General features: G+C 35.7%; 1 protein-coding gene across 1 annotated transcript in view; it reads left to right on the top strand.

The window, feature by feature from the left end:
• TTC27 (tetratricopeptide repeat domain 27) overlaps positions 1-24,621 on the top strand; it is a 112,841-nt gene that overhangs the window by 69,318 nt on the left and 18,902 nt on the right. The window contains exons 11-14 of the mRNA XM_064414811.1: positions 10,908-11,003; positions 13,071-13,193; positions 19,332-19,559; positions 24,049-24,147. Of these exons, the coding sequence (XP_064270881.1) occupies positions 10,908-11,003; positions 13,071-13,193; positions 19,332-19,559; positions 24,049-24,147 (546 nt within the window). The remainder of the gene's footprint in view (positions 1-10,907; positions 11,004-13,070; positions 13,194-19,331; positions 19,560-24,048; positions 24,148-24,621) is intronic.

Raw genomic sequence — 24,621 nt, forward strand, 5'->3', positions numbered from 1 at the left:
GATCATCAAGCCATGCACAGGGCCATCCCCAAGAGTCATACCACATGTGCCTGAGAGCATTGTCCAAATGCTTCTTGAGTCCTGCCAGGCTTGGTGCTGAGACCAGTTCCCTGGGGGACCCAGTCTGGTGTCCAGCCTCCCTCTGAGTACGATATGATAATGGTTCTTTTCAATATTTCCATTTACTTTTGCAGTTAGCCCAGTTTTTTTTATAGTATTGCTTTCTGACTGAATATTTTAAATGATGGCACTGTGGTTTTGTGGTAAGACAGGAATTTTGACAAATGTAGAGATATTTTTGTAAGTAATATGACTTTCCATGCTAGAACTAGATTTTTAAATGGCATAAATATTTTTGTTTGTAGCTGTTATGCACATTGCTGTGCTATACCTGCCCATTTTTCCAGATACATATCTGGGAAAACATTGAAGTTGCCTAGAAAGAGAAATATGTAGTAAATGATTCTAACACAGAGCACTTCTGCTTTCTTTCTGTTTTCCCCTGCGTGAAATGCACATGAGCCAAGGTCATTAATAATGTTGAAGGTTCAGACACTTAGAAGGTCAAAAATGCCAAATTATAGTGCAATCTTTAACTATTTCAGGAGCTCCCAAGCTCCATTTTGCCCTTTCTCTGGTGTGAAATCTGCCTTCTTTCCTCTGGCTCTCCATTAAGGATGCGGGCTGAGGGTTGAATGAAGCCCAGCAGACTCCTGAGCTCAAGTTCTTCTCTCCCCTGGAAAAAAAATGGTAGCAGGAAGTAGGTGGTGGTAGCTGCTGGTGAAAGAGTTAATTTGCCCTTCAGTACTCTCTCTCTGGCTCAGTTTAGAGTATCTCAAGTAAAACAGGGTTAGCTGAAAGTATAGGGCATCTGTTCCTTTGGCAGCAGCATGCTACTCTTTCCTGCAGATCTGCAAAAAAATTGCCTCCAGTGCAGGAGTGGTACCTTGGACTTGGTGGTACCATCAGTCCACACTGATGGTGCTCAAGCAACTGAAGACTGTTAACAGAGTGAAGGATGTACCTGTTATCCTGGCTGTCCCTCAGTGTCTATAGTACATGGTTTTGTTGGGCAAGGTTTTTTGTATGGTAAGTCCAGTGAAGTAGCAGAAGATTCTTTGCTGTCTTGTCTCTGTCCATCAGTCAGTTTGGTGTGAGTGACCAGCACAGACCATAAAACTTTATCCAGCTGACTGAAACTTTTTCGTTTGGTCTAGTTTTTTTGATTGGTTGTGTGCCAAATATAATTGTGGAAAGAACTGTGTTTTTGTGGATTCCTCCTTCTTTAATAAAGAGCAGAGTCTTTAGGGGAGCTTGATAACACTTGTATTTGAATATGTCATACAATCAGACATGGAACATTTAATGCATTTAGAGTGTTTTTATTTTCACTGGAAATTGAATTGATTTCAAACCTGTTGTTACTGAAGATGTTTATTTTTCCTCTTTGGTGAGTAGATCAGTGACTAAGAGAGAGTGATAGGGGGTTTGTTTGTTTTTTCCTGATGTATAGAGAGCTTTCCAGGAACATGTGAAAAACTGGATTGGATGCCTTTCCAGAAAATACATATATTGAAAACAGATTTCTTTACATGTGACTGCTTTCTTTTGGGATAGCTAAAGTTTAAACGCTTTGCCCGTGTGTCATATTTCTAATGTACTTACCATCATACACTGTATGGTTTCTGGGTCAGGCTCAGCTACTGGAAGAATGTTTATTTCCTGCCAAGTAATTTTTCAACAGAAACTACTGGGTATCAGTCAAGGTTTCATTGTACAGGGCAGCTATTCTTAGGAAAAATTTCTTCTTGTGAGGAGGGAAAACAGTGGGTGTCCCAAGATGTTATCTGAGACATTCTGGCTGGATTCAGGAAAAAAGAGACTGAACTTGTCTGTCTTTTCCCTTTATACTCCTGTCCCCTTCACCAAATGAGTAAAGATGTTCTTGAAGTTTTCAAATGAATGAAAATGGTTGAAAAACAGGTAACAGCAAAAGCGCACTTTGCGGTCGAAAAACCCCCATGATAAATAGACTATTTCTATTACTAAAAAAAGAGCTTCTGGCAATTAAAGCAGCAGAATTTCTATGATTTCAGGTTATGGGTATCTAGATAAGACTAGACATGATTTTTTTTTCCTTTTTCCAGGTATCTTAGTACATGAAAGAATTATGCTTGATGTGACTGCACCAAAACCAAATGCACTTGCACCAAAACAGTTACATGAATACATGGCATTTTGTTTTGTGCTGTGTTTTTTTTCCTTTGATATTTCTTTTGTATTGCAGAATAACATCCAGTCTCTGCCCTAGGTAGGAAGCTGTAAATGTTTGCATGCCTGCAATTAGTGATAAGTCTTAAGAACTTTTCCTCTGAAATTCTTTTTTTATTTAAAGTATTTGTTGTTTCAGAAATTACCATCTAATTACAATTTTTTTTTTTGCCATGCATAAATGTTTATATTGAATATTTTTTCCTATTATGTTTACTTATGCTTTATATTAAAGCTCAAGTGAGCCTTTTTTTTTTTTGCTATTTACAGATACTTTGACTTTTTTTTAATTGCTTGTGTATATACATTATGGCAAAATGCAAATGTGTGCTATATGGTAGGTAAACTCAACTCTACCAGCAACAGGAAAAGTACAGGATAGATTATTTTTTGTGAGCAGGGTATTCCAGTTGGAATACAAGGATAGATCAAATGGGTTGTAGTTATGAAAGTTTATGACTATATCCATACTAAAAATTATATAATGCATAGAAAAATTATTAAATTAAAGGGTTTAGCTTGACTATCCCCTTCCGTTCTTGGCTTTTCTTAGGAAGAACTGCATCTCTCAAAGAATAGATCTGTTATATATTACAAAACAGGAATATTTGATGTAACTTACTCTCCATAACAAGTTATTGTAATGCGTGATGGGGCTGGGGAGGAAAGATTGCACCAAAACAGAGGTTTGTGGTGCAAGAACAGTCAGATCTTTATTAAAGGCTACAAGCAAGATCCTCCTTTGCCACAAAATTAACACAAACTTTGTTTTTTAAAAAAGAGTTTATTTGCTTATGCTTTTGAAGGGAATAACAACTTTAAAGGCACCAAACTTGAACCATGTTAGGAAATTATCTAGTTGTAATCTGTCTTGAAGTGAATACTGCATTATTCTCAGGTTCGAGTCAAGAGCTGACAGTGAAATCAAGCCTGTGTGCAGATGCCACAGAGAAAGCTGTCCTGAAAAAACCTCTGCTAGCAGTCCTCTTAGCCTAGAAACTTTAAGCTTTTAAGTATTTGGTGAGGAATTGTTGGTGCCAAGAGGTTTCTTTAGCTGTTTAGTGGGGAGAAAGAAAAAGGACATAGCAGAGAAGAATACATGTTCCTTATGTACTCAGTACTATTGCTACTTACAGCCTTGAGAGCTGGAGCATCTTAGCTGAAGAATTCATCGAAGTCAGCTACTAGAACATTGCTGTGGGGCAGATAGTGCTGAATCCAGTACCAGCAGACCTCCTGTTTTCAGAGATCAGAGAGATTTCTCCATTGAGTCTACAGTGGGAGGGAAAAATAAGCAAAGTATTAGTTGGGGATTAGTCTGCTGTTTAAAGAGGGATTACTCTGATTTGAGAGAATATGCATAGAAAATTTTTGTTTTCATTTCAGTTAAAGGAAATCAGCATTTTTCCTTCTGTGTGTAAAGCTGCTAGAAACTGGGACCATTTTCCATTTGTGGACCCAGGAGTAACCTGGGTCAGTGAACATTGTTTCTTCTATCAGTGTAGTGACTACATATTATGAAGAAGTTTTTACCTAAGCATTGAACAAAGTAGGTAAAACACTGCTTTCAATGCAAACAGACATAGGTTTGAAAATGTGCATCCTAAAGTCTTCTACTTGAATGTTTCGGTTAATTTTGTTTCAAGTTGCATTATCTTGTTAGTAGTTTTTCTCTGTGAAGCATCCTGAAATCTTTTCAGTTTCTGTGTTCCAGATACCCTGTAGACTTTTATTTGCAATACAAAGTAGGCAGTCAGTGCTATGCAACGTGGTAAAGTTAGTTTTCATAAATTTTAAACCAGTTTTTAATTCCTGGGGAGCAGTGTGATACACAGTGCTCTAGTTGGTTTAAATAAAAACACCAATTGAGGTCAATCCTAACAAGCAATAATTTGATTGCAAAAATGACTGAGAGGATGAATTTGCAAAATGAGCAAAACCACAAGTCTTCAAGGCTACAAGGTTTTAATGAAACTAAGACTTGTATTTTAATGAGGTGTAAAAAAGAGGCAATATTTTTGTGCTTTTAAACATTTAACTTCTGCAGAGTTCTCACAGAACCTTTTTATCCTCCTGAGAATGTGAATAATGTAAAATCTCCAATAAGTAGTGGTCTTCAGCTTAGCATCTTTGCACTGTGTAAGAAATGCTCTGTTTAAGCTTCCATGAATTACAAATTACAGTTTATAATAGTGATCAATGTAATAAATTTTCCTCAAGTATTTAGTGTCATAATTCCACTTGGAAAATTAGATAAATGAATGGGAGTATTCTTCTTGATGTTGAAATGCATCCTTGCTTAATGTTTTTTTCTGTGTGTTTTGATACATTAGTTCTTAAGTATTCAGAGATTATTTCATTGTTTAACAGAAATATATAATTGTGAGCTCTGTGAGCTTTTTAAAGGATAGCTTGTTATTTCCTTTAAGTCATTTTAGTTTCCAAGCAATGAAGTTCTGTCTGAACTGTCAAAGGCTGTTTTGAGTAATGGTTGAATGTAATATGACCCAATGAGCTGTTTTTGTATCTATTCCTCTAGTGATAAAAGTGGCAATCAATAAAGTTATCACTATTTTGTCATAATCTCTGTCATGAAGTTTGGACTAGGCCAGAAATTACTGTCTCACATTAAGCAAAACTTTACTGCATTGTTATATGTAAACATTTATTAGTGTTATAATTTCTGACATTGCTTCACTGGTAGTTTAAGTTTGACCATTGGATTTTAGAAGTCTGCACATGTCTCAGTTTGTACTGGTGGTCTTGGTTTCAGGAGCTCTTGGGTTGACAAAGAGCTGTTGAAGTAAGTGTGTTGTTTGAAATGTAAATTTGGGGTTTAATGCTTTTTTAAAGTAAGATTATCAAAGGAGTGTAACTCAAGATCTAATTACATATGCACAAGGGTACTAAAATAGTTACAGTATAATAAAAGCTTGGAATACCTAATACATATTTCAGAGGAAAGAAATGTTAAAAAAATCTAATTATTCTGCGTATTTAATTCTCTCTATTTGTCACCTGTTTTCTAATAGGCATATAGTTTCTGAATTTTAGACACTGATTATGTATATGTTCTTCATGAAGCATGAAGGTTTTGTTAATACTTTTCTGTGTTTATGTATTATTGTGTATACTGTTGTGGCAGTTACTGTTGTAATACATCCCAAATTAACTTGGACTGTAGTTCTTTCTTCTGCAGCATTTTTCAGGCTTTATTGTTAGGAAATGTAACTTGGCAGAAGACAACTTGAAAAATAAAAAAGCAAATTAATGTTTTGAAACTGCAAGAATTATGTAGATTTTCCTATTAAACAAGTATTTTAATATCACTGCCTCAAAAATATATTTTAAAGCATATAGAATTAAGTCTTAAATATCGTGAAAGTTTGAATTAATTTATCAGTGAATCTTTGAAGGTTTTATGGAAGTCTGTACATATTACAGGATCCACAACAATTTTATGTTCCATAAGCTAAAAAAAATACACACTTTTTGTTTCATAAATACTAAGCAGTAGAAACTGTCTGTGAGACCGACTTCTGTGGAAGGAAATCAAAGGAGCTTTTTGATGATAAATTTTCCTATTCATTCATAATTTTTGAAGTAAGCTTTTGAATAAAATAAGAACTACGTAATTCCATAACCAGAGTTGCACATGTATTTACTGTTATTTTTACAAGCTTTACAAAGCTTTCCTCTACTTAGTTTTTGAGTAAATAACATAGATGAGCTCAGTTCAGTTTGAGCTGTACACCTGCTAAGTTCTTAGGAACCATAGTGTGGGTGAGATAGCAGGTTTGTTTGCTCTACAAATGGTTTCTTTTTTACCTCTTTCCCCCCTTTGTCTCCAGACGCATTTCTTCCAGGCAGCTGAACAATTCCAACTATGTCTTGGTGCCATCAGGCACTCCTGACACAAAGCCATGACCCACCAGGCAGTCTCACAGCTGGTGTCCATACTTTGATACTTCAATAGGTGTATAAACTGTGTAAGTAGCTAAGGGAACAGGTAGAATACAAGAGCAGGAGAGTTGTGACACCAGCTTGCTGCTTATAAGTCATGCAGAGGTAATGTACAGAAATGGAAGAAACACAAGGAAAATGGAAGTGGTTGTCTAGGCAGAGCATGGAAAGGTCAGGGTGATTTGTGGGATTTTCAGGAGTCTTCAGACTTGGGAGAAATTGAAGAAAAAGAACCCTAGAATTACAAGAATTTAATGAAAAGTGTGTCTGGAGTTTCTGTGTTAGAAAAGACTAAAAGGCACTTTCCATTCATCATGAATCAAGCTAAATCTGTGTCAAATATGGTAAAAACATGTGAGAGGCAGACAGCTGTGAGGTGCTAGAGAAGGGTAAAAGCAGGACAAGATAATGTCACAGACACCATGTCAACTGGGATTAGGTTATGGATTAACATAATGGTTTATGGCTGGTGTGAGCATTCGTGTAGAGAGGACTTCATGGGTGGACCATCCCCACTGGACTCCCAGAAGTATTAACTAGGGATTGATTCTGGCAGCCTGACAAGATTTCTAGACCGAGACACACAAGTCTAGAAAAAACTTATCTGATCTTTCTGTCTATAAAATCATAAATAAAGAGGGATATCAGGGGTACCAGGATTAATCAAAGGGTATGAGGAAATAAAAGAAGGGTGGAGATAGCAGTACTGGTAAATGCATAGCATATGGTAAGGTAATAACATGGTAAATAAAGACTAGAGTTTTTAAATAGGGTGTGGTTGGTGGAAAACAGCTGGATGCCTGGTTAGCAGTAGGACAAGGCGGGAAAACAAAATAAACAAGCTATGGTGATTAACACTGACTGTGAAGCAAGCTGTTGCACAGATGAAGGAAATCGGGTGGAACAATTGTGACTGGAACACTAAAACTGGAAAATGCTCTTGTTGGAAAAGATAGGTAAAGGACAAAGCAGTGCAGCCACACTGTGTGTTACTGATGTGAAAACGTGGGAAGAAGTAAGATGAAATTGCATGGATAAAATGGAAGTTTTTATTTGCCACATTTAACCATTTAACATTGCCAGCAATGTTAAACTGGGAGAGGAGTAGTTGTATCTTCAGCGTTTTTGAGATGGGAGATCCAGATGGAATTAAGTAGTTGCTGCACAAGTAAGGTGTTACGCTATTTCCAGTAAGTTTTTGACAAGTATTAAATATCCTGCTCCTTTCAAAAGATAGGAATTTGGGGCTTTTTGGTTGTGGGGGGATTTTTCCCCTAAGTAAGCTTGGATCAGGACACCCTTCAGGTGAAATGGATGGGAAAAAATGTTTACATATAGTTAGTATTATATGTAAGGGACATTTTTTAAAGCAAGTAAACTATTTAATCTGGAATAAAGAGGTTAAGAATAGAAAGAAACGTGTGAAATTGCCAATTGCCATTTATTTACCTTAGATGCAAAAAGCAATCTAAAGATTATATTTTAACTAAAGGAACAATTCTTTGAGGGAGGGATTTCAGACCGTTTGGATGAATAACAAATTTAAAAACTGTACTGTAAGTAGGTTGAGAAATCCAACAGCATAATGTTGTGGGAAAATGACAACTCAGAAACTGTAAGGGTGTAATAGTATTTCCAGAGATTAAACACAGAGATAAAGTCTGGCTAAAAAGAAAAATTCTAACTCAGTCAGCCACTGAAGATAAGGATGGTAAAACATGTGGAGCGGATGAAGACATTGAAGTTTGGTCAGGCTTGAAGATCAAAGCTGATATTTTATCTTGAGGACCTTAGTGGTGTTGCACATATGTTGAACATACAAGCAAAGCAAGAATATACACTGGGAATGAACACAGGAAAATTATGTCCAAGGTGGGAAAGTCCTTTACAAGCTTTATATACTTCAGTTGTGGATAATCAGCAGCTGAGATTGATTAGAATAGTGATTAGATTGAGGTTGATAAGTAAAGTAATAAAAGCCCTACTGTGATCATTTCAAATTAGCATGGCATGCTTCTCCCAAACAGGCTGCCTGTTGTAGTGCTTAATGTCAGAGCAGGCATTGGAGTGTGAGGTGGGAAAAACACAGTGTAGTTTCTAGAGCTGTCTTCTCCTGCTTTCATGTGGCAATAGTGTAGACTTTGCTCATGATATAAAATTCCATCGAAGCTATGTGGTTTTGTTGTGTCCAGACTGGATTAACGTATCTCTGTATTGTGTTTTTTGACTTTAGAACTCATTGCTGTGACAGTTTAAGCCTTGGGAAGAGGGTGTATTATGTGGTGGGAGAGTAACCTGTTAATGGTTTAAAATGTTGCCTGTGGAAGAACTCATATCATTTAGAATTGTGAATTTTAATTTGTTTCTGCTCTATTTCCATGTAACAACTTGCAAGGCAGGAATCTGAGTCTTGAGTTAAACTAAGTCACAAAATCTTACATCTGACTGTGTTGCAAGTATTCTGTATTTACATACTTTTTTTATTACAGCGTATTTATGTTGAAGGTTATTAATGGAAAAGTTGCTCACCTGATAGTGCTCACTTGTTGAATTCACTGATTTTTTTTTTTTGCTGTGATCTAATATCTACTAGATATTAGCTGTGTGATAATGGTAGAAGTCTCATTTTCTTGCCATTATGCAGCCCAAATTTAATTTCTTCAAGCATTATTCAGAAACACAAAATTCAAAGTTTGAGTAACTTATTTTCTATATTTCAATAGTAGGCAGAACTCTCAGAGCTTATTTTTTCAATGTGTTAAAGAGTGCATTATCCATAGATTTTTTAGGACTTCTAAATTCATTGCTATTTACTCTTTTTAAGGAATGTATAATATTCATAAGTTCTACCTTCATTTTCAGTTTTGTTAGAACTCTGAACAGAGTACAGTACTGGGTTTGGGAAGGGGGAGAATTCTACTTGTTAACAATCATCTTCTCCGTGTCACTTACATTTGGCTTTTCTGCTTGAGAAGTGTAGAAAAGATATGGCCACACATTTTAAAATAAAATACGTTCTTCTGAAAAAATGTTTTTCTTTGTATTTCAGTTTTTCTGTTGGAACATAGAAATTAGAAAAGGGGGAGACAAAAAGTTAAAAAAAAACCCCAAAACTATTTTGATACACTTAAAACATTTCTTGCCTTTCATTTCCTGTATTCCTCAAAAAATTATTTTGCAGGACATATTTAGGAGTTTCCTGCTTTTCTAAGGCTTAGAGCAATTACTGGTTTTAAATTTTTCAACTTTATTTTACTACATTGTTTGGTCTCATAAAATGGGTACCCAAGGAATTGGACAATTTTTTGGTTTTAATTTTTGTTGCAACAGAGTATAGAAAAATGTGCTTCTGGATCACATTAGAACATTTCAGCAGAACAAGAACTTAGAAATGTAATGTATTATATATCTTGTATTCAAATAACTTCTAAAATTAAAAAGTATTACTTTAGAAGTTTTATTTTTAACCTGAGTCTTTTGGTTTGCCTGAAACTGTGTAAAGGAATGCAATTTTATTAGTGTGTCATTTTCCTTACTACAAGTACATCTCAGCCATTTGCTTAGCACAGGTTTCTGGATAGTCTGTAGGAACAGGCTTCTGGAGATAATTTCATGAAAAAGAATGTGAATAAGATTAAATATGTGAAATATTAGTAAATTTAAAATTAGGAGGTTAAGCAACAATTTAGAACCTAAATTACTGCTTCATGTTGTGATTTCTTATTAAAATAATGAAGCCATTTAGTAAGTCCCATTAACATCAACAACAATTACAAGATGCTTAGGAGCTTGAATCACAGAATTGATTTTATGCAGCTGTCAGTTGCATTATTGATATCAACAGCTGGGTTTAGAAAGAGAGGGAAAGAAGTGATCCTATCAATTTTTTCCTTTTACTTGGGAATCTTTGCATTCATTTTCAGAAAACTGAGAAAATTCTGACCTGTGTAGCACCATGTGTAAGTCTTTGAGTTATTAAAGAGACTTTGATATATGAATCATGTGAGGACAAGTGATTTAATATTCCCTTATTTATACGCTGTCCTTAAATTTACTACTTAATGGTGACTGGCATTTGAAGAGAGTTTCTCCCTTACCTTAAAATTTCTAACTGCCTTTCTGGCTATAGCCTCCTTTAATATTGTGGGGGTTTTGCTATTGTATTTAAATAACTTCATAGTGAATTTTCAGAGAAGAAAATAGTGGTGCAGTTCTCCTCTGTGAAGTTACCATTCTCTTTCAAAGGGCTTCAGAAGAAAATATTTCAACAATCCAAAGCTCCACCAAAAGAAAGAAAATAGCCTGAATGAATTGTATGCCAAGTCACAATAATTTATTCTGTATTAGAACTGTTTCCAAAACCATGGTCCACTTTAATATGTTTGTCTTTCTCTTTTAAATAAGAAATGTCATGCCTAAAGCACATCAATTTTGTCTTAGGGAAAAACAAGCTTAAGGACTGAAATGCATTAGGTAGAGTCACTGCAATAGTTGATGCAGTTTGAATCTGAAAGTATTTTACATGGGATTTTAAATTCGATTCTTATTCCTGGTATTGACAATAGTTGATTATAATTTCTCCAGTATGTCAAAAATGCCTAGAATTCTGAATACTTTGAATTTATGGGGGATTTAGGTGAAATACTAAATCAGTATATGCTTTGCATTTACAGGCACTTGCAGACCAGTTTGAAAATACAAATACATCAGTGTCTGAACGCATGAAGATTTTCTACTGTTGTCAGGTGCCTCCACATTGGGCCATACAGGTGTGAAACAATCCCATTTCAATATTTATTTCAGAGTCAGTGGTGGTTATTTTTGATGCTGCATCACTCCAAAGTCAAGTGAGTGTGATGCAACTTTGAGTTTAAACTCTGTAGAAATAAAGACATAATTGAACATACACCAGGTGTTTCTGGAGAGAAATCAAGTTCTACAGTGCTCTGCTTTCAGATGTCTTCTTCTGGCATGCACAGGAGTAATTGCTTTTTAGTGCAATTCTTATTTACTTTCCTTTTTCCTCCAGTACAAAGTAGACTAAAACTTGCAAACTTCAAAGATATCTCCTATTAAAATAAACTTGCCACTGTCTTACCTTTTATTACTGGTTTACTTATGCTACTGTTACTTGCATCTTTCTTGTATTTTAAAGTTCATTGTGGGAAGTTGATCATGGTGAAATCAGCCAGGTTGGGAGTCAATAGTACACTGAAGAGCTTGAGCTTAAAAAACTTTTCTTTTGAGATAGTCCCCTCTTTTACTAGTACTGACAGGATTTTTTTATACCGATAACTACACTGTTCATCTTCATTTTCTAGAACAGAAATCTACACACTAAAGTCTTATCTGATTATGCTGTATTTAGCAAACTCAAGAAAATTGCATACCTCCAAAGGTATTCATGTTGGTTTACTTTTAATGGTGTTTTATTCCTTTTTGATTTCTAATCTCACTGTATGTTGTTTTAACCAATCATATCTCCTCCGAGCATTCTCAAGATTTTCTACATAACCTTTCAACAGCCACTTGCAATATAACGATCAAATATGGTTTTCATTTCCAGTTGTCAGAGTGGCATTTTCAGTCCAAGCCAGTTTTCTAAGCCAAAGATAGAAATGCTAAAATAGGGATTTATAATGAAAGATGATTCAATCTTCTAGTCATAGTAATGAAGACACATTACATATATAAATTTTACCAAATATAACTGAGCAAATTTAATTAAAACATTAATGATATTTAATTTTAGACAGTGACAAAACTTTTTTTTTTCTTTAGTGATTAATATCAAGCTAACAAAGAGGTTTTCAGAGTTTATTACATATTTATATCAAAGAATTGTAGCCAGATGTTATTTTTTTTTTTACTCCTAGTCTGTTCCCCTCTAGTAACTCCTTGGATTTGCAACAGATACTGAACCCAAACCAATAAAGATAGGTTCATAACATATGTAGAGAATTTCACTGAGTCCATTCAGGATCACCAAGTCCACTGCAGAGGTTAACTGTGCAGGGCATAAGTAGCTGTCCATACACAGAATGCTCCCATTTATTTTTCAAACCTGTTTGTCTGTCTGTAACACATAGTGCATGTCACTCTTACTTCAAAGTTAAAACCTATTTGCAATTTTAATTTTCTCTTAAAAAATAAAGACCAAAGATGACTTTTCAAAGTCATGTTTGTTTTTGGATTGAAGACATTACTCATTTATTTTCATTAGTACACTGAAATAATAGCTGAATTTGAAATAACAAAGAGGCTGACTGAACTGTGAGGAAAACTCAACTAGGGAATTAAACCTAAACTCAAATCCAATATTGGTTTGTGTAAAGACCAACTCCATTTGGCAGTGGCTGTTTGGGACAGTGATTTCTCACAGCTACTGAACAGAATTGTATCAGAGGCTTTTTCTCCATCTTTGTTTCTCCACAGGTGCAGATTACTGTGAAAAAGCATTGCTAGAAGGGGCTTTAATTCTCTTCCTTGGCCTCTGTTTCCCACTCGGCATTCCCAACATCCTGCTGCAGCTGTTCTCCAGCCACATGGGCCTCATTTAAGGGCTAGAAGTTCATCTCTGTCAATTCATTCTTGCCATGTCCATTTCTATTTCTGTATTATATTGTTAAATTGTTCAAAGCACAACAATTTTTATTCAGTTGGTGGGGGGGTTTTTGAGGTATATACACTATTTGAGGCTCCAACCTGAAGCTTCAGGAGAATAATTCCGTATTATCTATCTGCTTCTTGTTGATGTCAGAAATGCCTCTAACATCTTCTTAAATTGTAGGTATTATTTGCTACTTTCAGTTACCTGGCATTTCTTATCTTTCCAGCGCCAGCTTGCAAACTTACTCTTTGAGCTGGGATGCACCAGCTCTGCCTTACAAGTATTCGAGGAGTTGGAAATGTGGGAAGATGCAGTAATCTGCTATGAAAGAGCAGGACAGCATGGAAAGGTAAGAAAAATGTTTCATGTAGCTGAGATCCCATCTTGAAATAGCATCTGAAAGGTGAGGGACTCTCTGGCTTTAGCTGGCAAATCACTAATTACACTCACTACTACAGGGGTGTCACCACAGGAAAATCTGCGTAGGAAAAATGGACACATGAGAGCTTGTCATAACCTGTGAATGCTAAAAGAATTGACTTGGAGTAATAGCCACATGAAATAGAAGTTGGTAAATAAGAAGCAACTTGAGATGCAGAGAAGATTGTGATAGTGATCCTTGAAAATATTCAAGGATAATTCTGTTAACTACTATGGATAAACAGCAGTGTGGGCATTTCAGGAAAGTTGTAGCAGTCATTCATGATGGAGTCTTGGAGGGGATATTAATTTTCTTTCACACTAGATTTCAAACTATTAGCTGTAGTTTTTAAAAACACTTTAAATAGAGTAACATCAGTGTTTGATGTATGTAATTGCTTAATGTTAACATATTCAAATTACAGAATGAAACACTTGAGACAAGAAGTGGTGTAAGATTGAAAGACTTTACTTGTTAAGTCTGTGTTGATGTTTTCCTGAACTTCTCCATCATTTCTTTAGCACTGCTACCACTGTGTGTGATCAGCTCAAAAGACAATTAAAAGCCATCACCTAACTCTGCATATTAGTGACATAACTGTTTAAAATGGTTGGCAACAGGCTATACTAGCCTTCCTATTGTTGATTGTTTTGCTTTTACTATTAGAGCACTGGTAGGAAGATTTTAGAAAATCATACCTGGAAGCAATGCCTACTTGTATGTAACTTTAACTGTGTTCTCTGTCTGGTCCAAACTCTTACACAGGCAACAAGTGTTGCAGGAACTTACACTATCAAGCAGTGTTTTCAGAATTTATATAGATATTCAGAAATATCAAATTTCAGATAAAAATAGGGTTTTTTCTTTTTTTCCCTTCCTTTCCCTCTCTTTAAATTAAATGTATGGATGTACATGTGTCTTTACGATACCACAAGCACAAAGATTATGGTCTAATATAATTTAAGCTTAATGAATAGAGATATATAATTTCAATTGATAGAAAAAAAGCAGAATGCCTTATACTTACATGTTTTTTTCTAATAGTCATGCACTAAAGCTTGGATTTTGTTCATTATAAACTGGCACATATGTCTTGCTGGCAAATTCTTGCCACATTATGCATGCCTTGGGGATAGCATGCTAATATCACAATCTTCTCAGTACAGTGGAGAAATAGAGGTCAATATTTTCCATTTCCTGGAAATGCATTCTGTCCTAGTTACATTCACAAGCTGCCCTTAGGGAGTTATGAAAATGGCACTCAGAGAATAGGACAGGATATCTGACACAGGAAACTGCTTAGAAATGCTTTTAGAATGAGGGATTGTGCTGTGCTTTGAAAAAGAGAAAATGCTGTGTAAGTATGAAATAACAGAATTGCTGGAAGAAAGCTAGTTTTGGACCAAAAAAGACAGAAAATTAGAAACATGTAGCTGTGCACCGAGGGGGATGAATATCTGTGCTCTTTATTGCAAAGTGTTCAGAGTGTCAACTGCTTATATTTACCAAAAGTGTTTTGATGTTATTAAACCTGGTAGTTATTTTTGTAGAAATGCACAAAAATCTACTGAGTAGTATGTTGGCCACTAGATGGTCAAATCATTAATGGGCTTAGCATATATCTGTGCAAAAGAGCAAACTGTTTAATAAACTTCTCTATGTTTTTCATTCACAAATGCTTTTATATAGAAAACCTAAATTTAAATCCTGAAAAATCAGCAATACCAATGTGACGAGTACTTACACATCAAAGTAAGTTTCCTCCTATTTTGGAATTACCTACCGATAAAGAAACAGAGCATGTAGATAAGGCCATGTGAAGCTCCACATTGTGCTGTTGGAAAATACGTAATTCATTTGGTTATAACAGGATCATGTAGCAGTACAAAATTTGCAGAGTAAGATGTTGCTGACATTTAGCAAACTTTTTTGAGGATGTGTTACTGTTACTAGATATGGCTCTGTATTCATTTGTTTTATAACCTGAACAAAAGTTCAGGTTATTATTAATATTATTACATGAGTCAACAGAAGAGTAATAGAGTGCCGAGTAATGAGGAAAATGGCACACAACAAAGAGAAAAAAACTATTATAAAACCTGAATGCACAGTATATTGATAGTTGCTATGGCTTTCTCACTGAATTATTTTACTCATTGTATCCCTTTGACAGACTTGTTGCAAAAGGAGACATCTCTGTTTGTATAGTGAGAACTGGTGTTAAAAAGTGCCCCTTTCCCTTCTTTTAACTGTAAGAAGTACCCAGAGGTCTCAAGAGTATTATTAACATTGGACAGCTCTGTGTAAGATGTAACAGGTCTCTTCCACCTAACAATGGTACTATTTCCTTTCTAAAAGAAAAAGAAAGGGTGAACCAGAGATGTGACTTTTTAGTTATTCCACTTGAAGGCCTTTCTCCTTTGCAAGAGCTCTGTAACGTGGTAGCTGATGCCCTTTGATAGATTAGTGAGATCTGCCATTTGGCATCAGACAGATATTCCATCTTACAACAGCCTGTTTTCAGTCCCATCTCCGTTCCATCATCTCTTGAGAGTATAGAGCATGATACAGAATCTGGTTTTAGACCAACACATCCCAGCAATCCATGTTCTACAGGGTTATTTTTTGTGTGTTGCATGGCACAGATACCTCAAAATATTTGAGTGAGGAAACACAATTATGGCAAGATCTCAAAAGCTCACCTTTAAAGTCAGGTATGGTTTCCCAGATGTGACACAGTACTACACTGATTAGTACATGAGCTCATTCAAGAATTTGATTAATTTCCACTATATATAGTAGCAGTCACAGAAGGCAGGTAAGCATTCCTATATGTGGTTACAAAGCTAGGAAAGAGGAGGAAATATGTCACCCAGGCTCTTGCATGAAATTACAGGGAAGATGAAATGAAAACCAAAGAGCTTTTCTTTTTCTCTCATTGCCTTTTTCCATGCTCGTCTGTACTACTTCTTCATGCTACTTTTCTGTTAGCCAAGTAGATTATGTGCAAGCAGAGAAAATACTTTTTAGGAAATACTTCGAACTAGCAAAGGAATTAATTGTAAAATAGTAGAACTGCTAGATCAGTGAAAAGTGAGGCTAATTGGGTCTTTTAGGAAATATATAAAATTAAAATATGGGAACGCATGGATGGGATGGCAAGTGGAAATTTAGGGTTGGGAAGCCAGATGCAGGATGCATCATGAATCTGGTGTCCAGGAGTCTACTTAGTGAGTAGTGAAAAGGCACCACCTTTTGTTTAAACTGGGCCCCTCTTTACTGATTGCACATTTTTGTTGCCTTTTTAATTCCCATACCACTCATAGTAGTTTAGAAGACAAGAGTCTAAATCTTTCTTGTGTTTAAATCAGCTGACTTTTGAGGTTAGTATTGAATTCCATCCACTCTGGTGCAGACTATGCTGTGAAAAACCAGTGGTGTTATAAATGCACCTGATTCACTCAGTGAGGATTATACATATTCTTTTTTTTAAAGTTATATTTTAATTTATTATTTTCATATAATATCTTTCTAAATTTAGTTATAACTTTCAGTTATAAACATGCTTATTAATAATTAATATCCCTTTAATGAGTAAGAATAAATCTCCATTGGCTGTATTTATTTTACTTATGTTACATGCACTGCGTGAAAGATATTTTTTGATAATATTTGTTATTAAGGAAAAATTTGTTTTTGCAGAAGCAGGATTCTTAGCAAAGATTTAATGTGATTTTTTAAAAACATTTTACCACAAACTTATGAGAAAAGAACGAGAAAAATCCTTCTTTTTTCCACCCCCACAAAATCCTAGGCAAAATGAGAAATCCAGTTTTCCAGTATTAATCTGGTTTTGTAGAAGGCAAATATTTTGATAACACAGGGGTTTTCTTTTAGTTTGATCTTTGTACTAGTCTTTAAAGATTTAAGTAATAAAAATGTTTACAACATGCCAGAGAGGTGATCAGATAGCTAATCAGATGAAGAAAAAGTCAGACTTCTGCTTGTTTAATTCTCTGTTTTATCTGTGTGCTGAAGTATTTATATTGGCAATGAATTCTTGTAAGCTTAGACCAGAACATGATGTTTTTATGCTCTTAAATGTGAAACACCATTAGTGAGTGGTTGTCTTTCCAGTCTAGGCATTGCACATGATAGCAATCTGAGCTTGGGAGTGCCCTGCAGAGGAAGTGGTGAAGATGCATCTTGCAATGCACTTTTCACCTTGTATCTCTTTGTACAGCAACATTTCAGTCTTGTTTCTTAATGTGAATGGGAACAAAACTTCACCTTATCTTTTGGTGTCTAATGTGGTTGCTGCAAAAAATCAGCTCTCTCTGCTCTAGACTAGAAAAATCTTCTCTAATGTCTGTTATTAATATGTTGTAGCAACTAATGGAGGCAGTTAAGAGGAAGTAAACCGCGCTTTAACCAAACCTCTGGAAGCCAGGCTGAATGGGGCTTTGATTAACCCGGTGTCATGGAAAGTGTCCCTGCTCATGGCAAGGGAGCTGGAATTAGATGATACTCAAATTCCTTTCCAAACTAAACTGCTCTATGATTCTCTAAATACAGTCTTCTAGTCAGGCAACATTTTTCTGCTTTGGCTGGGCTAATTCTAAATGTTTAATAATAGTTTCTTTGGCGGTATTTAGGGAGCTGCTTCACAGGCAATTAAAAACACTTGCCATCAAGTTATTTTCCTAATAATTTGCCACCAATTTTCTTCTTAATGGGATTCTGTTTTTGCTAATTTTAATATTCTTCTAGAAATGTAAACTCTTCTTCACACTTGTGCACTTGAAATATTTGTAGACTTTACTGTTACTTTACAAAAATAATAGTAAGAATGAGATGCTAAAATTGCTATGCATTAAATATTTCAAAACAAGGTAAACCAAGCATTTTTCTTAAGATTATTTTCAGATAGATTTGATGAATTTTACTGATGGTAGTAAAAGATTTTGCTTCTCTAAAAATCATCTGAAGGTCAAAGAAAGCAATTCTTATGCAAGAAAAGCAGTAATAATTTAGATGCAGAGATGATATCAGGTTTCCTTTTAGGTAAACGAGCTATGATGGAAGAATTACTGGAGTTGCAATGTTGAACTTTAATTCTGTGGCAGGCAGTGTTGGATTTTTCTTGATTTAGATAGTTCAAGTAGATATTTTCTAAGAGAAAAATTACGTTGATCTGAATTGTGTATGTTACATTTTTGCGGTGGGGGACTGAGGTAACAGTTCCGTCTGAACAAGAGATCATCTGTCCAGTGTATTTATCCTTTCAAAAAGCCACAGAAAGCAGACTATCTCTTATTTAAAAGAGAAACAATAATTTTATTGTTAGATCAAAGATAGTAGTCCTGAAAAAATAGCTTTTGAAAGTTTGTTACAGCCCATAATAGACGTCTGGAAGGCACAGCCTGTGACTTTTGTTTCATCAAGCTGTATATATTTCAAATATATTTTATTTCAAACATTTAGATAAACTTACAATTTCTGCGTCTTAAGCAGAAGCATAGCATTTCCACAACCAACAGTATGAAAGTCGATGTGAGACACAATAGGATGGAAATCATTATTTTCAGAGAAGGGCAGTTAGAGAAAAGGGAAGGAGAGTCATTGCAGGAGGACTTACTAGGACATTTAAAAATTATGAACTTCTAGGGTTGCAGATACCTTGTTGGTGCTGATACGTCATTGCCGTGAATTAGGTGTAGGTTTGATGTCCTGGACTGATATTTGTTCTTGGGACAGAATACATGCCTAAGATGTAAAGAAAGGAGTAAGCTCTTTCTTGTTTTTATGGTTTAATTTTCCTTGGTGTGTTAAACCAAAAGCCACCATATTATGCTGGAGTATTTTTTAAGCATCAATTTGGAACCAGATTCTTTCTAGACTTTATCCTTGGTGCTGTGTTGGATGAAGATACCGTTTCCTCACTAGCCCTATTTCTTAATCTTCAGCTGATGACTGCAAGGTGCTAAAGCAGTATTTGTTCAGGTAGGTGTTTAACTGAAAATAAATAGTCTCATTTTGTGTTGATTTCTCTTTGCTCTTTAACAGGCGGAAGAAATACTCAGGCGGGAGTTGGAGAAGAAGGAAACACCAGCATTATATTGTTTGCTTGGTGATGTTCTGAAAGACCACCAGTATTACGACAAGGCCTGGGAGCTCTCCAGGCACCGCAGCGCCCGCGCTCAGCGCTCCAAAGGCCTCCTCCATCTCCGCAACCGGGAATTCAGGGAATGTGTGGAGTGCTTTGAACGTTCAGTACAGATCAACCCTATGCAGGTTGGGAAATTATGCACATATGGCTTTGGTTTTAGTTCATGTGTTCGGTTTTGAATGATGGCACTTCCTTAAAAGACAGTTGTGGGCACAGTTACCAAAATAAGAGTTTATTACTATTCTTAGCAAAACTTTCACCATGTGCTTGGAAGACTGGTAAAATGGTAGTAAGAAATGAAGACATCCTTTTGCAGCCAGGTCTTTGCATGCAGGTAAATCTTTGCCTGTAGAGCTCTTTCAAAGAGATGAAGCCACTGCAAATTAATAATTACCATGAAATAAATTATGAACAAGGTATAAAGCAAAACAGTTACAAGAGGAATGCAGATTTTAATGAAAAACTCCTTTGCCCTATCTGTGTTTGCCCTGGCTTTGAGTTACAAATTCTCATCTCTGTATTTCACAGAAATGTTTTTCGAGTGTTCTGGTCTCTCTTGTTCTGGAGTCACTGAGAAGCACTGTGTTATGCTTGTGATGACAGTAGCTTTTAGTACAACAATGCATCAAAATTGAAACCACAGTGGAAAGAGTTCTCTTGATGAGGCTGGTTTCTCTTGCTGATATTTGAAAGCTATTCTGCAGACAACTTTTGTAATCTTGTTTCAGTTTCTCAGCCACTACATCCCATCCCAATAAGGTTCACCCTGTGGAAGGTCTTCAGAAGTTAAAAAAGCTTTGTGGTTATTTATGTATATAAACTGTGCTCCTCATAGCCATTTCTAGGCCCATGCAAAAGCAGGGTATTCCTCCTTCTGTTCATTGCCCCTCAAAGAGCACTGCTGAAGCTGCTGTTTTAAGTTCCATGTGACTAACTGGACTTCTGATTTAGAAAAAATTTAAGTGCCTCCAGCCTTTCAAGTCATTTTCATGAACCTTTTTTTGTATTTTGCTGATGTATTTTATTCCAATAAATCAGAGTCCTATTCTTATTCAAATGAACTCCAGATAACTTATATTTAGAATGGAAAATAAAATGACCAAAAATGCCAGCAAAATATATGTTACTCAGATAGGAATTTTATTTAAATCAAGAGGATTTCCAGATAATAAAGGGCTTCAGGAGATGGCCTACAGGGATCAAAACTGAGAAATATTCTGCTGAAATGCTTTTTTATTTTGTATCCTTTCCAAAGGAAGTTTAGAATGAAAGGAAATCTAAGAAAAATAGGCCAGTCCATATAGGAAAGTGAACATTTCCTCCTCTTGTTGCTTAGGAAGCTCTTTTTGAGATTCAGTTGAATTGTTTCAAACAAACAGATTGAGCAGCTAGATAGTGCAGATTGACATAACCGTCTCCTAAATTCTTTGTTCTGTGACTACAGAAATTAATTGTTTCCTATTCTAAGGCATCTTGAGGGTCAAAAGCAGAATGGAAATTGATTCTAAATGCAAGGACTTTACCACAAGGAAAATAATAATTAGTTAAATTATTAACTTATTCCCAGAATTGTGAATAATTTATCAGGTAAACAAAGACTCCCTGTTACAAAGAAATTCTAATTTTTTGTGGTTACTAAAAACCTTTCTGAAGGAAGAGATTTTTAGACTGCATCAAGTGATTCCCCAAAATATGTAATGGATAAAATAATTCTCTGTCAACCCTCCTTTAATCTTGTGTACTTTTTAGCCAGATGGTCAAGTATAGTTGAGATCTTTGAGGTAGGTGTTTGCTATATAAGCCAATCACTCTCTCAGTCTTTGGGCAATCCACAAAGAAATGAAAGCTTTGCAGTTCAAATATACCTGGAACTTGTGTTCTTTAGCACTGCTGCTCACAGAATTGCTTCTTCTAGTATACGACTGTGGATGTCAGATGCATTTCTCTTGTACTTTCACTATTAACATCTTGCAAGGCTTGACAAACAATTCCAGAGGTCAAAGAGCTCACACAGTCAGTTCTCCAGTGGTGAAAGCCTGCACAGTTCAGAAGGGATACTGTGCTGCTGTTGCTCATTACGTTTATAAGATATGCAGTGACTGTTTTTCCTCCCAGTTTTTACAGAAGCACTGTTTAACTTGTATCCTGAACTATAAAGTTGGAACTCACCTTCAATTTCATACTTGATCACTCCAGTCTCTGCCTTCCCTTTTCCTGTCCAGAAGTTACTGAACTAAAAAGAATATAAAGGGGAGTTAATGAGACAGCAGCCATGTGGGAGTGCTGGTGGACAAAAGAGCCCTAAAAAATTAGATTCACTGTATGATTATTTACTGTTAGAATTGCCCTCTAAAATTTGAGAAGCATAGTTTTCTCTTCATGTGGAGTTTCTTCCTTGATTGATGAGTTTATGAGTCATGAAAGTGACAGGTTGACAATGCTGAAAAGTAGGTTTTCATGTTTGCCCAGGCCAGATGTAGTTGCTAATTCTATCTTCACCTATTTATCCACATGTTCCATGGATGGGCTTTGCATAAGCAAAAGTTTGTTGAGTTCTTTTCTCAGTATTGTGATGCTTGCCCACCAGTCTGCCAGGTCTGACAAAGATCAATGTCATGTGTTTGTATTCTGGGATCTAAACTTTGAAGCAGATTAACGATAATTTTTATGGCAGTTAAGTCAGGAGCAGATATTAGTTGAGTTTCAGAGACAGGAAAATGAGTTTGAAGTGGAGAGAACTGTAAGAATGTTTGCTACAGTTTGCAATTAGTTTGTAGAGGTAAAAGCTGCTTATTTATGAGCCATCAGTGTTATCCTCAACCTTGTAAAATCCCTGATTTTAAAAAAAATTAAGTTAATATTTTTCTGTTTAAATATTTGTTATGATTTCCTAAGGAGAACCAGAATTATCTGAGTTAGTTGCTTCAGAATTAGTACCCAAAACACAAGAGAATATAAACATTAAACAGACACCTCAAGAAGTAATATATTGTTGTGCAATACGGAGTTAATGTAACCTGGTTTTCCATCTTCCATTTCTCCACCTCTTTCCCTCTCAAAAAAACTTCCCTAGGAAAACTAGGGGTTCTTTTTGACCTTGGCGTATAGAATGGAGAAATGGCTGAATTTATTGCAGTAGAGTAGTAGTACCTGGACTGATTTTGCAGCACCTTATAAAATGTCCTGTTTTGTTTTGACTGCATGCATTTAAAAAGCATAATGCTGTCAGAAAATACTCTGTTAATGTACTTAGGGTTTAATAATTTTCTGAATTATAAAACTTTTATAATAAGTAATACTGGTTAGCTTGCAGTTCTTTGTGAATTAACCATGTGGCAAATCAGGAACTTGCTGTTGAAGAGCTATGAAAATTTATGCCATTATCTGATAGTATTTAGAGTAGAACAGACTATTTCAATTGGAAGGGACCTACAATGATCACCTGGTCCAACTGCTAACCAGTTCAGGGCTGACCAAGTTAAAGCACATTTTTAAGGGCATTTACCATATGTGTGTTAAACACCTGGCAGCCTTGGGGCATCAGCAACCTTTGGGAAGATTTGTTCCAGTGTCTAACCACCCTCTAGGTGATTTAGACACTGGTAATGTCCAGACTAAACCCCCCCTGGTGCAGCTTTGTACCATTCCCTTGCATCATACCACTGGACAGCAGTTCTGTGTGAGCCAGCAGGGAGCCCTGGCAGCCAAGAGGGCAGCAAATCCTGGGATGCATCAAACACAGCACAACCAGCAGGTCAAAAGAAGGGATTATCCTGCTGTCTGCAGTTCTCACCTTGAGCACTGTGTGCAGTTCTGAGCCCCACAATTTCAGAAAGATGTGAAGGTCCTTGAAAGCATCTGAAGGAGGTCCACAAAACTGGGAAGAGGGCTGACTGGAAGGAACATCCTGAGAGGAGCGAGCTTGTCTAGTTAGTAGAAAAAGAAGTTGAGATATGACCTCACTGGTCTCTTCATCTCCCTGAGAAGGGGGAATGGAAAAGGGAGGTGCTGAGTTCTCCTCCATGGTTGAGTCTTTATTGATGAGAGGTATTTGGTTGTAACAACTAAAGACTTTAAATGCAAGATTACTGAACTGGTGAAGTTCCGTTCTCTGTGCAAGGCATTATTTAAGTACATTTCTATCTAAACATTGCAATAGAAACTTGAGAAGGTCCATGTTCTGAGAAGAGAAAGAACTATAATTTTTGAACTGTTCCGTTTGGTCATTTGAGATGTTTCTTATAAAATATTATTACCTTGAAAAACATTTCCTAGAGTATCATTTGACCTAATTGTAATAGTGTAAAGTAAATGTGGATTTTTCACAAATGAAAACAAAATGCTATCACTTTGTTCTGTAAATGAAAAGAGCACTTCACAAATGATTAAGTGATCTTCATGCAGTCAACACCGTTGTTTATCCATATTTATTAAAACTTCAAACTGAAAGTTTTTCTCTAATCAACATACAGGATATTATTTTTTCCAGTACAATACTATTATAGGTGAAGACAGGTAAACATCAATAAGAGTTGTGTGTTTTCCCAGGCCAAATTATTTCTTTTGTGCTAAAATATCCATGTATGTAGGTAACCATTAATTTTTTCTCTCCAGCTAGGTGTATGGTTTTCCTTGGGCTGTGCATACATTGCTTTAGAAGGCTACGAAGGTGCTGCCAAAGCATTTCAGCGCTGTGTGACATTGGAACCAGATGTATGTACTTTTGAACAAATTATTCAGATGGCTTATCTAAAAGCAGCAAGGATGTTTTCATTATAAACAAGCAAAGTAATAATGAAAAACTTGTTTAAACCTTAGCCCTTTGAATAAATTAAGCTTGTTCATGAAGGGTATATTTTTGTCACAAGGCATCCTAAAAATACTTACCCAGTACTTAACTTTGTCCAAGTATTAGTATGTGAATGCTAAAATATATTTGAAAAATTCCTTTATGCTAGTACACATTGCTAAAACAGAAAAATGGGAATGACTAAATTGTGAAGAGATAAAGAGATTAAAAAAAAAATGATATTAAAATATTTAGTCATCTAAGTAGTAAAATTCTCCTGAAAAAAAAAAGTCAAATTTACATGTGACAAGTAAATTTTTAACTGTATATTTCAGGAGCACAGGGAGAATGGAGCTGAGGCACTTTTTACAGGGCATGCATGTATGCAATACTGTCGT

This window comes from Passer domesticus, chromosome 3 (assembly GCF_036417665.1).
Source record: "Passer domesticus isolate bPasDom1 chromosome 3, bPasDom1.hap1, whole genome shotgun sequence".
Classification (NCBI taxonomy): domain Eukaryota; kingdom Metazoa; phylum Chordata; class Aves; order Passeriformes; family Passeridae; genus Passer; species Passer domesticus.